This window comes from Corvus brachyrhynchos, unplaced genomic scaffold, assembly GCF_000691975.1.
Source record: "Corvus brachyrhynchos isolate BGI_N302 unplaced genomic scaffold, ASM69197v1 scaffold142, whole genome shotgun sequence".
NCBI lineage: Eukaryota > Metazoa > Chordata > Aves > Passeriformes > Corvidae > Corvus > Corvus brachyrhynchos.
This window is the reverse complement of record NW_008237226.1, coordinates 9,279,877-9,298,012: the sequence shown is the minus strand read 5'-3', so window position 1 is coordinate 9,298,012 and position 18,136 is coordinate 9,279,877. Positions and strand designations below refer to the sequence as shown.

Here is an 18,136-nt window from a genome sequence, read left to right as displayed (position 1 = left end):
TCGCTCCGGAGCGCCCCCTGCAGCCGCGGGGGAACCATCGCACCTGCCCTGCTCACCGGGAGCCGCCAGCGCCCCTGCCGGCTGCGAGCGGAACTGCACCCGAGGGGAAAGGGCCTGACAGCCGAGAAGGCTGGGACTGGGTTTGTGATTGCTGTTACTGCCATAGTTGTTGTTGTTTTGTTTGACTGGTTATATACATATATATATATATAGTAAAGAACTGTTACTCCTATTTCCCACATCTTCGCCTAAAGGCCCTTGATTTCAAAATATAATAACTTAGAGGGAAAAGGGGTTATATCTGCCACTTCAAGGGGGGGGCTTCTGCCTTCCTTAGCAGACACCTGTCTTTCAAAACTGAGACAGAAATATTTACAAATATTAATTCTGTCATGGAACAGGAGGTTGGACTGGATAAATTTCTAGGGTACTTTTCACTGGGGTTTTTTTTGTTTTCCATTTTTTGTCAAAAATTATTGTGATCCTTTAGTATAAGAAGAAGAGAGAAAAAGATAAAGTTAGCGGAAGGTAACTCTTTTTTTCATTTTAAACAGTATAGTTTGAGGAAAATCTTAATCAAAAGATAATTATGAAACATGATATAATTGAGAAATTTCAGTGTCATGGAAGAAAAAATGTATATACACAACTGTTGCAGTGCAGATAACATTTGTTTGCTCCGTGTGTAAATACTAATTGTAATTTTCTGCCTCTGATGAAGACACAAAGTGATATTTTGCAGTTTGATATTTCTAAATACATTATAATTGCAACTAAATCCAACATATAGCACCACTTGCTGAAGTCATATTTGCTGTAACACTTTTTAACAGTTTGGTTCCAGTCTTTCTCAGCTCAAACATGTACCCCCTAAAGTAATATTAATATATGGTAGATATACAGCTTGAGTTTTTAAGAAATGGAGTAAAATGACATGGTTTCCCTCCAAAAATGGAAGGATGGGGAATTTACAGTAGCACTGTAGGAAGTCAGCACAGAATAGTTGTTGCATGCTAAAAGTAGATTAGCTAGCTTTCTCCATTTGTAAAATGTGTTTGTAGTGTCATTGTACTGTATAGGTTTAATGTAAGGTTTGATCCACATTGCTGCACAATTCTTTAAGGATAAAGAAAAAAAGTGCTTAAAATTAGGAACTAAGCAGCAGAAGAGAAAAACCCCATAGAATTAAGTCAAATATGTCAGTGAAAAATCACAGAAAATTCAGTGAAAAGAATTATATTGCAATGTCTTTGTCCTAAAAGCATATGATACTAAGGGGCTGGAAAAAAAGCCTGTACATGCTTACCAACCAGAAGTAAAATCTGTTTTCTAACTCATGGCTTGCTCATGCACTGCCATATTTCATCCTTTCTTCTTTAGCTGGTGATATACAGGTATGTCAGTGAGCTAATGATGTTTTCTTAGAAGAGGCAGACGGTTTTCTCTTTTAATGGGGCATATAAATGAAACAAATTCAGCTGCAAAAACTACACTAACCTGAAAAATATTACAGAACCAAAAATTATTTTCAGTTCTTATTTTGACTGCACTTTAAAACATTTGTAAAAATGAGCAATTATCCTCTGAAGCCCAAATGGATGGAGGCAAGCCTGCACACACATGGGCAGAATCCATCCTTGTAGATCCCCAGCTGAGGTTTGTGAATGTTCAGGAGGAAACCATACACCACTTCAGCAATACTCAGTGAGGAAAAAGGAGTAAACACGATAGCCTTAAACCAATTTGTACAAATGATCCTTTGGTTTCTTTGGAGGCCCAAAGAAAGAGACCACCTTTTCCAGTTTGTTTATTGACAGTAGAACTCCCCAACGGCTTTCCATCAAGGCATTCCCAGTTTGCATCTTCTACAGAAGTTTCACACAACTTACCCACACACTTACCCAAGGTGGTGGCTTTGGAAAGGGGATGGTAAGGGGGAAAAAAACCCAAAGTCTTGAGGAGTACTGGGCTGCTGTCCAATTTTGTTTCTATATAGGGTCTTACTGAGGTTTTTTTATGCCCTTTCAGTTCCTTTGCTGCAGGAATAGATAAAATCACTTGACACTGATTTGCTGATGCTTGACTACATCAAATTAGAAATCTTAGGGTTTTGTTTTTACGTTGGGGATTTTATTAGCATTTATTGCATGCTACTCTTTATTTCCTAGAGTTGCAGATAGAAGCTTGCAGTTCCAGTGGTTACCCTGAAGGGGGAAAACCGCTGTGGTAAGATCAGTGAGTCAGAATATTTTACTGTAATGGAAATAATTGCATTCAAAGAAGACATACCTGTGCTCTTAGAGAATGGGATGTGTTTTGAGTCTTGATACATCGAGCAGAATTTATGAAAGCAGTATATAAGGGAGAGAAAATGTTAAAAGGGAAAGATAGATTTACTTTTATTTCCTTCAGAACCTGCCCAGCTTCAGATTTTCTTCGATGGCGGATTTGCTCTCAGGATATATATATATATAGATATATATATATATACATAGACAATCCTAGGAGGTGAAAAAGTTCTACTCAAGTATTTCTTCTTCATAAAGTGACCTGGTACCAACCCTATCTCTTATTCAGGAAATCAGGTCCATGTGGCTTTAGCTGAATGTGCTCCCTTTCAGCAGTAAGGTCACCAAAGCAACATCTATCCTGAATACTACATTTTCACATGCATCACCAAAGGAATTTCAAGAGATGATAATTTGCTATGGTGATGTAACAGGAAAGGCAATAGTACTTTGTCTCGGTTTTGAAAGACAGGTGTCTGCTAAGGAAGGCAGAGGCCCCCCTTGAAGTGGCAGATATAACCCCTTTTCCCTCCAAGTTATTATATTTTGAAATCAAGGGCCTTTAGGCAAAGATGTGGGAAATAGGAATAACAGTTCTTTACTCTATATATATATGTATATAACCAGTCAAACAAAACAACAACAACTATGGCAGTAACAGCAATCACAAACCCAGTGCCAGCCTTCTCGGCTGTCAGGCTATTTCCCCTCGGGTGCAGTTCCGCTCGCAGCCGGCAGGGGCGCTGGCGGCTCCCGGTGAGCAGGGCAGGTGCGATGGTTGGGATCCCGGGAAGGGATGGGACAAAGGCTTCACAAACCCCTGGGCAGTTGATCCCGGGCTCTCAGGAACAGCCGGCTGGCAAGGCAGGGACGAACGCAAATCCCGGGTGGCAGCGGTCTCCAGCAGGGCAGGGAAAGCGGCTTTTGGGGTCCCGGCGTTGTTTCCAGCAGGAAGAAAGAACGGCCAAAAAGAAAGAAGCAGCAGCTCCTTTCTCTGCAGCTTCTCTCTCTGGACGCTCAGAGCGAACTGACCCCACACCCAGGTGTAGACAAAGGAGTAGCCAGGCCCGCCCCACTCCCCTTTTTGTCTTTCTTAAGTACAGCTATTTGTCCCCTAGCAACATGCATATGGGAGAAAATCCCTTTAACAGGAAAAAAAACTAAGACTAAACTAAAACCCCAACATACTTTATTAGGGACACTAGAATAGAATGAAAGAACAAGGGGATTCTAGCATGCCAGATATGAATTTCTTTTTTTGTTCTTGTTGCTAATACAAAAGAAGAAACTGCCTATTTTGTGGTTTAAATTGTAAAATTTGATTGTGTTTAGAAATGTACTTATTACAATTATTGTTAAACGTTGGTAAGAAATTGAATGAAAGAAAATACAGGAATAATTTAAAGAATCTATTATTCTCACTTGATCTATAAGTGGAAAGATAATGTTTTAAAAGCTCAATCTATAATTAAAAATTTTCAATTATCATCTTGGTTAAACTGTTGAAAATTCAATGTTCAGCCTCTGGGTTTTGTAAATTTTTCTGATCTTTAAAGCCCCTTTTGCTGTCAATAATTCAGTTTCTTTCTCAAGCCAGGAGAAACTGAGCACTTCTCTTGAACCCTTTTTATCTTCTTAATTTCAATGTATTGTCAGTATTCAGTAGTAGATATATTGGGGGGATTTCCCTTGCGTGTTCTTGAGAACATATTTACATGACTGTTCTCAGGCTTCTGGAGTATTATTCAAATATCTACAGCTAATGCAAGTGACTTTTTGATAGCTGGACTCTGTGGAACATGAAGATTTTCAGAGATCATATTAGTGGAACTTGTACACTTAATGACACATGATCTGACTGACACACAGTTGTTTAATTGTAAAAATTAAAAGTTGTGTTGTGAAGTAGTATTTTCAGATATAGGATTGCTGAATGTTGTCTGGCATACTTAAAAAAGGAAATATTTCTAATTTTTTTTAATCTGCTGATTCCTGCTTCAGTTTTCAGCTAATTACAACATGACCAGTGGTTATGAAACTGTATGGCAATAAGGCACTAAGAAAATGACTCAGAAAATTAAAGGACATTAAACAATGAAAACCACTATGATAGTTTTCTGTTATTCTGCTCAGAGAGAAAGAATCAGAATATCAGAAATAAGTACATAACAAGTAATGTCACCAAAGTATGTGTTATAAGTCTCTTACTTGCTAGAAACAACCTTTCTTTTCTCCTGTGCAGGCATTTATACTTATATCAAGCTAGAATGGTCACAAAAAAGTAGAGACAGAAATTCCAGAGTTGTCTAAAATGGTACCAAGAAGTACAATACCAAAGTTCCAGTGAGTGTGCTCTCTGGGTCAGAACTGTGCACGAGGGAGCCTGGAGGGAACCCTCCTAAGGGAAGCAGGCTTAGGGCAGGGGTAGGGCTCTGCTCAGGGCTCTATAACAATAGGACAGAGTGGAGTTGGTGGCATAGTGTGGCGCTTGTACCACCCTCTGTAACTATCTACTTTACACTGGCAGCCTGTCTGGACTTTTTGAGAAATATGGAGGAAGGAAGGAAGGAAGGAAGGAAGGAAGGAAGGAAGGAAGGAAAGAACAGGAAAGAGTACCTATTGCTCCCCACTGTCTTGGGAACCATGTCTTGCCCAGCTCTCTGGACCACAGGCAATATTACCAGTGTATACATCTTCCTGATTATTGTCCTAGCCCAGAAACCCACCAAATTACTCCCTTACTGCATTTTGATATAATGTATAAAAATTATTAAGATGTAGTTCAAAGGAAATACTGTAATTAGTGTGAAATAAAAGTACATTAGAGACAAAAAAATCTTGATAATAAACTAGTTTCCTTAAGTGTTGTTTGTTAGTACATAGATGGGCAAGGAGAAAAACTCTGCAGAGAAAGGATGCATGAAGTGGTGGCATTGGCATACTTGGTAGTGGAGTTCCTTTCTTCCTCCTTAATTAATATGCTCTGTAGGATCAGAAAAGCTACTGTTTTCACAGAGAAATAAAGGGCTGGGTTATAAATAATTAGGAGTGATAGACAGCAGTATTTATTCAAGAAATGTCTCAAGAAATCTAGACGCAGCCAGAGATATATGAAGATGGCTGGGAAGGAGAGTTAAGAAGTGAATATAATGCTGTACAAGTATTAAAGTCAGTTTTTCTCAACTTTTTTTCTGAGGGTTTCATGTTTTAAAATATGTTATTGATAAATTTCTTTAAGGAGCAGTAAATTCTAGAAAAATAATTACTTGGACCCAGTATTTATTTTAATAGAGATCTGTACCTATATTTGTAGAACAAATAGTCAGTTTTACTAGCTGGGTAAGCAGTTTAACTGTTTCAAGGGCTGCATGCTCTAGAACTACAAATCAGTGATGGAGAACATGGTAATTCAGTGCCCTATTCCATTTAAAGGTATGAAAGAACTATGAAGCCCTAAGGTACTAAGCAATAATTACTATTTGAAAAGCAATTTAAAGGCAAACTGTATCTATGTTTGTCAAATGAAATAGACCAAATTTAATGCGGTTTCGGTAAGTTAAGGACTGAATGCCTATGGGTGCCCTGTGTTTGCTTTCTCGAACAGCAGAAAACATCTGGACTTTACTTGTCTGGAATATTAGAAGAAAAAATGCTGGATGAAAGAGAAAATCAGAGACCAGAAGTTCCAGGCATATAGCCAATTTTGTATTACAAAGATTGTGTAGCTGATTCAAAGATTAGTGTGCCTCCGGGATATTTTTCCAAACAGAGACACTGGGGAAATTAGGAGGAATTAGCCAAAGGTGTGAAGTTAGGCTGCAGTGTATTACATCTGAATGGACATTCTTTTTCAGAAGCATGGTCTTGAGTTATTTTAGTCAAGTGAACCTTTGTGTGAAATAAACAGCAGCACAAGAATTGAATGATGCAGCTCAGTTCACACTTTCAATTAGCTTATTTTAACTTTACTGAATGCCCTTTAGCAGATGGATCCAAATTTTTGGTCAGTGATATCATAATGTCATGCAGGAGAGCAAAGGAGAAAATGCAACAAACCCAGTTCAAGTGGTCAAGATTTAGTAGGGAACAAAGTGAAGTCTCTAAAGGTGTTGAAGATTTGACAATATAAGTTGGTTTCCCCACTTTATGCATGAAAAATAATAATAATAAAAAAACCTGCAAAATCCCACATAATTACTAGGTGTATAAGAATTTATTGCCTCTCAGGGCTTTAGTGCCCTTTGCTAAAGAAACTAAAGCACAATATCACAAAACACGTCCTAAGTCATTGACTGAGGTGTGGTGTACTCCTATTGTTTCTTTTCTTGGCGTGCTGGACTCACATCCTTACATCTCTTAATGACTGCTCCCATTTCATGTATTTGTAAGTGTCAGATTCTCTCATCTGCAGCAGTCAGTTCACAGAGCTCAGTTAATTTAATTCTGAAGAAGTGACTACAATCACTCTTTCACTGAGCATGAAAATATCATATGCGATATAATAACATTTTTTTCAAGAAAAAATATGTTTTCTGCTGCTTAATCTTAAGCTCTGTCCTATTTTTTACAGTTACTATGGAGCCAGTTATTTTAAATTATAATTTTTTTTACACCAGAAAAAAGAAACCATTTGCAATGGTAGACTTTTAACAGTGTTTGAGTTTTGCATTTTCAAGAACATGCTATCGCATACTGTGGAAATGTGAGCCAATTAGGCAAAATCATGTCTTCTTCAATTGTTTTTCACTGATTTCCTCTGTTGTCAGCTGAAATTAACAACTGGGTTCACATCAGTTTAAACATCCAGGATTTATAATGATTTCGCCTGTTAAGAATGGTAACAGAATGCAAGGACACTGTCAGATAGATGTACAGGAAATGTCTAGAAATGAGAGTGAATGGGATAAAAGTAGCTTTATGGAAGTCTTTTCTGTAACCCTTTCTTCTGTAATCCTTTAAAGCTGCTAAACAGCAATTTCACTCTGAAAATTAGTACAATCAGAAAATAAATGCTTAAGTCAGTCATGTCTCAAGCAAAAAATACACTCAAGATATCTAAAAGTAATCAGCAAAATACCTATTCTCTATGTTAAAATACCTATAAATAACCTGGTATTTTGGTCTTGAGAAGTTGAGGAGGACCCATTTTATTTTTTTTGGTTTTAATGGTGGAAGTTAAAATTCTATTTGAAAAAAAATAACAAAAGCAAGACAAAGATTCTAAATAAATTGACATGACCCATGTTTGTAAAAGCTTGTTAATTACTCTACTTTTAGTGAATTTTCACTCTGGCTATGGAACATATAATATTTCTGAGACATCTAACCATTGCATTCATATGAACAGGGGCTGAGTCAATGGCTAGTAGCCCACAAGACATTTGATTCAACACATTTCTTCACCAGATTTATTCTTCAGGTGCTAAACTAACAGGACCTGTGCAAATCCTGTCCCAGATTACTGAACACGTATTATTGCTGAGAAATACTGTGCTCCAGCTTCTGCTTGGGGAGATGGTTCATCCTTTTTCAGGTTTCCTAACTCTTGGATGTGAGAGGAGATCCCTTATCTTTCCTGGTTGATGCAGTAATACTAGTCAGACAAGAGCTGCTGCTATGCCCATTCTCCAGCTGCAGGAAGTTTTTTCGTTTTTTCACCCTTTTCTTAAGGAGCTTAAGATCACATTGTTTATGTATTAGTGCATTTTCTTTAATATAACCTTCACTCTATTGTATTTTCCCCTGGAAGTGGTGAACCACTCATTTTCTTTAGTGAGTCATTTGTTACATACCTAAATAATATTTCATAGGATGAATTCAACATTTAAAAAAAAAAAAAGGAAAATAAACTTCTTTCAAAATAATTAAAAAGCCAGTAATTTTCTAAATTGCTCTAAGGTATCAGTGCAGTCATCATCATGGAAAATTTATTGTATATGTCCCTTAGAAACAGACATTTAAAACTGCTTTGCTTTTCTCTACATACGTTCCAATTTTTCTGTTTCTAAATTTCCCTAAGCATGTCCATATATTCAATCTTTTGTAAACACACATATGGAGATATTTCAGCAGCTTTTGGTTTTTCAGCTGGATATCAGACAGTAACAGAGCACACTTGGTTCATAACAACCACACTTCTAGAAATTCTTTGGGGTTTGTTGTTGTTGTTGGTTTTGTTTTGGTTTTTTTTCTAATTCTTACATCATATTTGAAAGGCATTGTGCCTTCCAGATTGCAAAATCAGATTCCAGCTCTGTAAGGAGACAAAACTGAGGGACAATGAGAAGGATGAATACAACAAAATGAACACACTGTTTCTGTCTTCACTTGTGCTATTATAAACACTTCAGAGAAACATTCAGGTATTTTTCTTAACAGATGGACAATTCCTTGTTTTATATGTGGCTGTATCCCACCAGTTCCTACCTTGGTATTTCAGCTTAGTTCAGATAGTGGGGGCATGATCATACCGCTGCCAGAGAATAGTCCCTGGAGAAACTGAAGGGAAGATCTATTTGAATAATAGATGTTTTGGGTCAGTGGCTGGTCCAGAAATGTTGCACAGTGAAGAAGGAAAAGGTTACATTTATAGCTGGGGTTCTTTTTCAGATGGAGTGGGAATATTTTCTTTTATTTGGGTAATTTCTAATATACTTCAGAAGTTAAAAACAGTTTAGAAACAAAAACATGCTTAAGTTGAAATACTTTCTTTTGAAAATGTTAAATTAGAAAAAATATTATTTTGAACTCATCTAGCTACTTGGCTTTTTTTTTCCTTTCCCCCTCCTTTTTTTTTTTTTAACTTTGAATTTGCTGAAACTATACCCAAATTCAGGAAATCGCATTTTTAGAAAAGCTATTAATTCCAACTAGTTTTGCTTTTAGGGTTGGAAGCTAGCTGGGTGAATCATCCATAGACTAAATGATCAAAGTGACTCTATTTCCTCCATTATGTTGTCAAAGACATTGTAGATGAATTTAGTGGCATACATAATATCCTGTACTACTGAAATGGGTATATAGTGATGTACTCCTAAATAATTCTAACATTATCCCATTTCGTGAAATGCACTTTTTTTCCTACATTTGCACTCTAATTTTCTGTAGTCAAGAATGGTAAGTCAAACTATTTTTCCCGAGTTCAGACTCTGATTTTTATCATCCACTCTCTTACAGCTATGAAATGCCTATGAGTAAGTGCTAAATGTTCAGCATTTCAGAAGGAAAATATTTTCATTGAAGAAGATGTTTCTCAGATTCTTCAGGAGCCAAAAACATTTCCTGAAAGTGTTGCTACTCCCCACAGGGTAAGTAAAGACTTTACAAAACCAACTATTTCTTTGAAATGGCTATTGCTACCAGTATTATTTTCTGTGCAACATAGTAAAATAAAATTACCTTCTATATGAAATGAGTAATTAATGTACAGAAGACATTTATTCCTTCAAACTAAATGTTCTGTTACAATCACAAAAATGGCTCTGATGTTCATTAGCTTGTTTATGTGAACATCTGATTAATTGCTTTCATCACGTCAACCTTCCTACTATGGCTTTGATATTTACTAATGAGTTGGGTTTTTTTAATTTCCTAAGTGTCTGGGGAAGTACTAGAATATGAAACCCTATCAGTAATATTTGGAAAATTTCATTGAAATGAAACCTATGAACTAATCATTCACTGCAATTGCATTAATCATATGTCACATTCTTGTGACATGTAACTGTGATTTATCTCACTATGGGTACTGGGTACTTCTGAGTTGCAACCCATTGAAACAATGTGTCTTTCACACAAAGATAGAATATTTAATTAACTGAAAAATAAGTGCATTTTTTTACAGAATTCAACATAAGTGACATAAACCATTACAAAAATAAATAAATAAATGGAAGCTCAAATTATGAACTAGAGAGCCAAAACACATTATTATGTAAAAAGAAAAAGGCTTAGAATATAAAGGCAATAAGGAAATAGTATAGTAAGTTTTGTCACTGTTCACTTTGGTAGTTTTACTGAAGCTGTTGCCTACAGTCTTAGCAAGTGATCCTTTATCAGACACACTGCATTAGTTACCTTTTTCAACCCCTCAAAAATACTTGTAGTAAACACATTAAAATATCAGAAACGAATCTCGTACAAACTGAAATGTTTATTTTACTGTTATCACTGTAATTCAGGCATTAGGTGCAGACTCCTCCTTTCTTTGTAGACACCCTAGTTTAATTGAGAAAGGTTTCAGACCCATAAAGGCAAAAGCCTTGAACTGTGAATGGAAACTACTTTTGTATCTACTGGCATTGTGTTGCTGAATATTATGATTCTGTTATACTAGAGATCAGCAATTAGCATCTTATAGAGAGGGTTGAGTATAAGCTTCTGGTTTACCCTCAAAACCTCAAAAACCTGTAGATGTTTTCCTCCTTTCTCTTCTCCCCCTGCTCCCCCCCTGCCCCCCCCCCTTTTTTTTTTCATTCCCTTTTTAATTCGTATTCTCTCAAAGTTACTGGTAAAAGATACTAAATTCTAACAGCAAAAGAGGAATTTTATGCCTGGACTGCTCTAGGGCCAGTGTAGATGCATTAATTACACTAATTGTAAGTTGACAATCCTAGTCCTTAGCCGTCTGGGGCCTTATCCAAGGCTCACTGACGTCAATGGGAACATTTCCACTGCCTCCATTTTGGCTCAGGTCCTAAATGGCTGTGGCAAAATGTAATGCTGTGAACTAAGCTGTCACAAAAAAAATGTACTGCAACTCTTTAGATCTCAAAATAGCAGAGTGTATACACAATTCACAGTAAGAATTGTATTGCTGTTCTGAGATGTTTAAGCAAAGAGAATACTGGTGCTTTTACCTCCAAAATACTGGTTTTCTTCTATAGAATAAAATAACCTGTCTCAGTCGCATGTGTTCTGTATAGGGAGAACAAATTCACTTTAGAACTGTTCCATGATGCAGCTTCTTAGGCAATTCTACTGAGATTAAGAACATTGAAAGGGTGATGAAATAACTCTTGTGCTTCTCAATAGTAAATTCAGTAGAAGAATTAACACAAATACTTCTCAGTTGCCATAGAGCCATTTCATAAAAGTGAAGTGCAATTTTTCCCTCACTGTTTCTGAGTAAAATGATTCCTGCAGTCAGAGAATTTAAGGATAACATGGTTTATTAGGAGTGTAGCTTCCTGATTACTATGCCATTCTATATAGAAATTCCTGCTTATTGCCTTTTTATTCATTGGAACTTTTTAATGACTCATCTGGATCTGTGCTCAAAGTAACGAGGCTCCTTGCCTTTATACTTGCAATATAACATGGCTTGCCTGTTGCATCAGCAACCATTAATTAACACTAATTGTTCTGTATTAAAAAATATAACAGGAATACATTGAAAAGGTCATAAAAGATAATTACACCTCAGATAATATATATAATGATAGCTTGTTAATGTTTTAACATGAAGTTTACAAAAATGTAACCTGTTCAGCTCACCCTATGATTACACTTGTATATTGTACATATCTGGCTTTCAGGAAAGACAGAACAGATATTCATGTGGAAATGAAGCATCTCGGGATGAAAAAATTTTAGGTGAGACATTTTTGTCTGAAATTATGATAGCTTTGAAAGACACATACTAAAATTGGATCTGCCAATAAGTACAGGGTTTGTCATATTTCTTTCCACTTTGGATTTGCAGCCTTTTGGAGTCAGTGAGTAAAACACGGTACTTACCATAATTAAGAAACTTGCTGTCCTCTGGGCTGGTAAAGAATGATTTAAAGAACTTCAAGCATAGCTTTATCCACAGGAATGTTATTTAACATAATTTTGCAAACTGGGGAGGATAGCACCAAAATTGGGCAATGTTACACAATGGATTTGGGGGGAAAAAACCAAGGTTGGGCTCTCAAATTTCTGCATGATTTAGGAATCTGGCATAAGGTTCACATTTTTTTACAAATGGAGACAAATGGAGTTCAAGAGCTGAACACTGCACATGATGACTTGTCATCATATTACACACAAGCTGTGACTCATGAGGTACTGTATGAACCATTTTTAATTAAAGTTAATTATTCTCCACTCACAGTGTAAGAAACTTTACGGTTTCAGAGCATGATTCACTCACTTTCTCCATGAAGGTAAACCAAAAATGCAAGGTTTCATAAAAAGATCAATAATAGTAAATAAGGAGACACAGTTCCCCTGTGGAAAAAAAGAGAACTCCTCAGGTATTTCCTGTGAATATCTCTTCTTCCTTTTTCTTTCCCCCCCATTTTATGCAGTGAGTTTTTTGCAAGGCTGTTCATTCACAGGCTGTGTGAGCTATATATAGCAATTTTACTGCTAGGATAACACCTCAGCAAGCACTTTTTTCTTTGCACATCTAAGCCCGTCTGCCCGATTTTAGACTACAAATAACTCTGCTGCAGCTGTTGAACGTGACCAGTTTGTCTCCCACACACCCTCAGCTCAAAAGTGCAAACTCTTCTCTTTCTGCAGAATTTCTCTGAGACAGCAGACATCAGTACATTTGAAATATGGATACAGTGTCTCAGAGAGGGATAAAGTAGAAAAGAGTTAGGGATATGAAACTTTGTTTCTGAAAATAATTCAAAATAGTAACTCATGTATCTAGTTGCTAATGGGAAAAATGTAAGCGCAGGTTTATGGCTTTCAGGCATGGTCCAGGAACACTTAAGCATCTGTGGTTTTAGAGTAGATCCACAGAAGTCTGTTTTCATAAATAATATCTGTCAATGCGTTGTCATTCTGTCAGTAAGAAATTGTAAGGGTCCAATCTGGTGCAATAGAAAAAGCAAAAAACCAAATCTGATCTAGAAGTGCTTCTTTACATAAGAACGTTGATCCTTTTGTAAAACAAACAAAAAAATACTCAGAAAACAACTTTAAAAAAAGAGTGATAGTTTACAGAGCAGGAATTTGTTTGGGTCAATTAAATCAGAAGACTATATGATAATCTCTGTTGGTTGTTTTTTTTTTTTCCACATTATGCATCTATGTGATAAAACTAAGCTCTAAAACTAAGCTTTAAAACTAAGTCTTTTCAAATTTAAATGGAAAAGTGCTTTTTCAATGATGGCTTAATGTGACTGAAAACTCACAGACATTAAGGATGCCCTTTTCCCCTGGGAGAAGATAAGCTCAAATTCATGCTGAATTCACTCTGTTTCTAACCAGCACAAGTGTACTGGCTTCTGTTTTTTTAATCCTGCTTTAGGCAGTTATATCCAAGATTATGGTCATATCCTTAAAAATAGAACTGCAGGTAAATCTAAGGCTTTAATTTGACAAGTAAACACTAAAAATTCAAAGCACAGATATTGCAATTGTAGATTCTGTAGATGTGGAGTAATAGTCTACGAATCTATAAACAATCAAATATGACAAGCCTCAAATTTTAGAATAAAATATGCAGCATTGAAGATACACTGTATTGATTTGCATTTGCAGGCTCTGTAAGTCAAACTACAGGAAAATCACTGCTGATTGTTTAAGGGCTTTTTGTTTTCAAGCTAGCATACAAAATCAACTCTTGATTGCTCCTCTTGATGTTCCACTTGTACTTAATCTTTCAATGAACAGCAGTATACATGCAAAGTAATGTGGGGAAAGCACTTCAGTGATTTATCCTGTGTTCTGAAATGTGAGTTTAAAAAAGAATTACAGAAAACATTTGCCTGTTTTGTGGGATGACACAGTGATTTTAAAATCACATGTCTTTTGAAGAAGATAGCAATATTGTATATGTCAGTGTTGTTTTTATTCCCAAAGAGCTAAATACAAGAATATTATTTTCACTGTAATGAGTTTTTGTCTTTATATGAACTCAATCTATAAACAATAAAATAAATCTTTGCTGAAAATTCTTCAAGGGTAAGATTAGAAGAACCTTGAACACTTTTTTGTATGATGTAGGTTAAACTGATTGAATAAAACTCAGGTGGCTTCATTTTATAATGTGAGATTCTGAACTGGAAGCTTTATAACTGTCTAATGTTCTGACTCAATATCAGCATTAATGCATTGGAGAGGGTCTTTTGCATTTGCATCCAAAAAACAATAGCACAGATAGAATGGCAGTTTGGATATGTGATTGGAATGTCGTTTTGATGTCATTTTGAGCATTCCACACAAGATCCTTGTGTGGTTTTTAAACACATTTCATTTTAAACAAATTTCTTACATCCCCTGAGATTTCTTTTAGAATATATTCTGAAGTCTTGTTTCACAATTGAGTTACTGGTCAAGTTCTGAAAGGATGGTGTTTTAAGAAACCTCTTTTACCTAATTGAAAACTGTTAGGAAAGCTCAGGTTTCTGTAAAACAGTGTAATTCCCATATAGGAACATTTTCCTAGTGAAATCTGAGATTCACCAGGGGATAGGAGGTTGATGTGAGCTGAAGATAACTAGATAGATTTTAGAGAGGACTTCAAGAATTTGTGTGAGAAGGAAAACACATACTGCGTTTTTACAAGCAGGAGGTAAACCTGATCCAAGAATAAGTTTAAAATACTCTTCTGGTGCCAATCAAATGTTTCACATATTAAATGCTGGAGGATAGACCATGATGGAAGTGAAAGGCTCAGTATGTCTTGAGTCATCCAGGCTCCTGTCAAGAGCTTGAAGTGATGAAATGTGGCAACAGCTGAACTTTAGCGAAGGAGCGTGTTTGTCACTGTCCATGGTGCTGTTGGACAGCGCCCGAACACGTTGTCAACCGGAAGGATAGTAATCATCGCTGTTAAGAACAGTCATTCTTATTTTCATTAATATATTATGACTACAGTCTTCAAATAAATAATATATTCCCATCAAAATGTGTCGTTCACTTCCTTTTAAATCTTCTCGTGTCAAACATACTGCCAGACACAGCATTGATTTCTGTATATTCAAAACACTGATTCTTTATGAAAATGTCTAAGTTTTCAACTTGAATGCTTTTAAGGGTAACTATTAAACCCAAATTTATGAATCTAATTAAATGTCTTTATTGACATTTAATGTCTGTAATTTCCTTTAGAAAACATATTTTATCTCTCCTGAACAAGGAGAATGTGAGAAGAGGTGGAACCATGGGTGTTTGGAAGGGAGTTAAGTGAATGGAGACTGAAAAGAGGGAGGTACACACAGGAGAAAGCATAAAGATGAGATAAAAAGAAGATAGAAATTAAAATCAGGAGATGGCAACAGAGTAATGAAACTCTAGGAAAATAAAGAAAACAAGAAGAGTGCAGTCCTCTGCCTAAGAACCAAATTCTGCTAGTTCTACTTTTTTTTCAGTAGTACTTATCTCAATTTCTCTTCACCTCTATCACCTGTCAGCACTACCTCTCTGCACCATGTTTTACTTGGTACTTCTGTCCTTTTTTTTTTTTTTCTTCATCAGAAATTCTTGCCATGTGACAAATGTGGAGAGCTGTAGACACTAGACTTTCACTGAGTTTGGGCATGTTGGTTATATACACCAGTCACCATGCTCACTCTGATGAAACATATGAGAGACCATGTTCAGAAAACCCCAAAGTGAAGTGGGTATGTTGTCCAGAGAGCCTGGTATATAGTGCTCTTGGGAATGATTTCTTGCTGCCCATCTGTTTTGTTGCCAAGAGGGCAACTGCAGTAAGTTTCTTCTGAATGTCTGAATCCTTTCTAACACTGTGAGAAAGAGACCAAACCTTTTAGCTCGGGGACTTTCCCAAATGCAATCACATAATGAGACTTCAGTACAAGCTTGTGCTGATTTTTCCAGCCTACAGACAAGTTCAGTTGTTCATGACTGTTGGAGATTACTCATGTGTACATTTTAATTTCTAAAATCTATCATTATTTCACTTTGGATTCTTGAAATATATCTTACTGATTTGATGGCTGAAAGCTAGTTTTATACCCCTTGTGATCCTCACTGTCTTATATTGATGAGCACTATCAGTAACAGCTTATTTCTTTTTCCCACTAGCCTAATTTTATGGTTTATGTCTTTTAGATGCAAATCTTGCTGACGTTATGTTCTTTTTTAGGGTTTTAGAAGCAAGAAATTCAGAATGTGAAACATTTAGAGGCTTAAGGTTAGGTACATGACACGTAAGATCTACTTTTCCTTTGAAATGGCTCAATTTTTATTAGATTTCTTGAAGCACTTGAAGCCATTTGAGCCCTACATAACACAGCTGGATAGTACCCAGAAAATGAGAAGATGAATGGAACTGCTTCCAAATATTTCAAAATACATTCTGATATAAAATTGATCTCTCTAAAATTAAATTATTAAAACCTTTCAAATGTCTACAAGGACATGTAGAACAATAGCCTGTTTGAAAACAGTATACTATTGAAAAATATATTTCCACCATTCTTTACTGGGAACCAGAGTTAAAGTCATCTCTGAAAATCACACCAGTAATAAATTTAGGGTTCTTATTAAATGTTTTTATGTATTACTGATTTGAATACTTGTAAAATGCAAGGAAATTTATAGTTTGTATTTTGTGAGAGCAGAATATTTCAGAATTTGTGGACACTTTATGGTCGATTGGACTGTATTGCATTGTACACTGTGTAATTGTGATGAATCAAGCCATGAAGTGTGGCAGTAATAGAAATTTGTTGCTGTACTGACCATTTTGTATTGCAGTGTTCAGTCTCAGAGGTTCTCATTACAGAAACAAAAGCTCTCTTTTGCCTGCCGTTTAGTCTTCCAAAACTCTTAATTTTTAAAAAAGCTGCTAAACAATAGACAGGTTTTTTTGAGATTGGGCAGCCCAGATTTTCCTAAGTATCAAGGTCAAGGCTTGAAGCACAAAAAGAAAGCTGTTTTTAAGCATTTTACAGTCTTGTGAGACGTTCAAAACAAAGACACACCTGACACCTAAAAGAAAGCTGGAGAAGTAGAAAATGTGATGAGAAAATGTGATGAAAAAATGTGTCTGAGAAAGCAAAGAGATGTTTTGGAGTTCTACTCTATTCTTCACAAGAAAACATAATTTGGGGTTTTTTGTATAAATACTAAAGAAATGCCAGATTTTGCCTTACCAGTTTCTTCTGAGAGCTGTTACTTATCTACAAGGACACAAAATTTGCTGCAACTCAGCAAAATGGCTGTATTATTAAGAACCAAGTTCTCACATCTTTTCCTTTCCCAAGGTTATTTGTTGATTTAGTAGAAATAACTACATTTGTTTCACTATCCAGAATTCAACTCACACACAGGTTATCTGTCACTCACTTACCAAGTGTTTCCAGAGAAGGACGTAACTGCAGTACTATGTTTCAATTCTGTCTCTGACATTGAGAAGGATTTGTTAAGAGGTGACAAGCAAAACTGTAAAGAACATCACAAATGTTAAAAGAATAAATATAAATGCTGTTTGCATCTGGGCAAAGTGAGGTTGAAATCATCATTCCTGGTTATCTTGCCTGAGGGAGCTGTCCTTGCCAACACATCTAAAGGTGCTAGCAAGACTAGCCAGGCATTTCAGTGTAGAGAGGAATACCACAGGAAAAGTGAATTTGACCAGCCCACATCTGGGTACCATCAGGTAAGATAAGAAAAGAAGAAAAATATGGAAAGAAAAGGGAGAGGGAAAATTCCTGAAGAAAATAAAAATAGACTAGAAATTTGGCTGGGCTATAATTTATGGCTATTCTAGAGGAACTTAGTTTTAATAATAACTGTCAGAAGCCTTTTGTGTACCTATGTAGTTCAAATCTGAAATTATAAGTGAAGCTGGAGAAAAACTGAATGTGGCTTGAGTTCGTGTTTCAAGAGGAGTGTTTACTCCAGTTGTTATTGCAGTTAAGGTGCTACCCAATTTGCCC

The 18,136-nt window shown here is 36.2% G+C and overlaps 1 protein-coding gene across 3 annotated transcripts in view; it reads left to right on the top strand.

Annotated features, from left to right (window-relative positions):
- Nucleotides 1–11,861, top strand: part of AGMO (alkylglycerol monooxygenase) — a 240,985-nt gene extending 229,124 nt beyond the window's left edge. The window contains exons 14-16 of one of the 3 annotated variants that reach the window (XR_001860312.1): nucleotides 8,504–8,650; nucleotides 9,465–9,595; nucleotides 11,825–11,861. Coding sequence is in view for 1 of the 3 variants with exons in the window: in XM_017729365.1 (XP_017584854.1) it covers nucleotides 9,465–9,470 (6 nt within the window). In the remaining 2 variants the exon portion in view is untranslated. Of the gene's footprint in view, nucleotides 1–8,503; nucleotides 8,651–9,464; nucleotides 9,596–11,824 lie in introns of those variants that run through there. The other 2 variants (XR_001860311.1, XM_017729365.1) reach the window with 2 other exon arrangements.
- The last annotated feature ends 6,275 nt before the right edge of the window (nucleotides 11,862–18,136 follow it).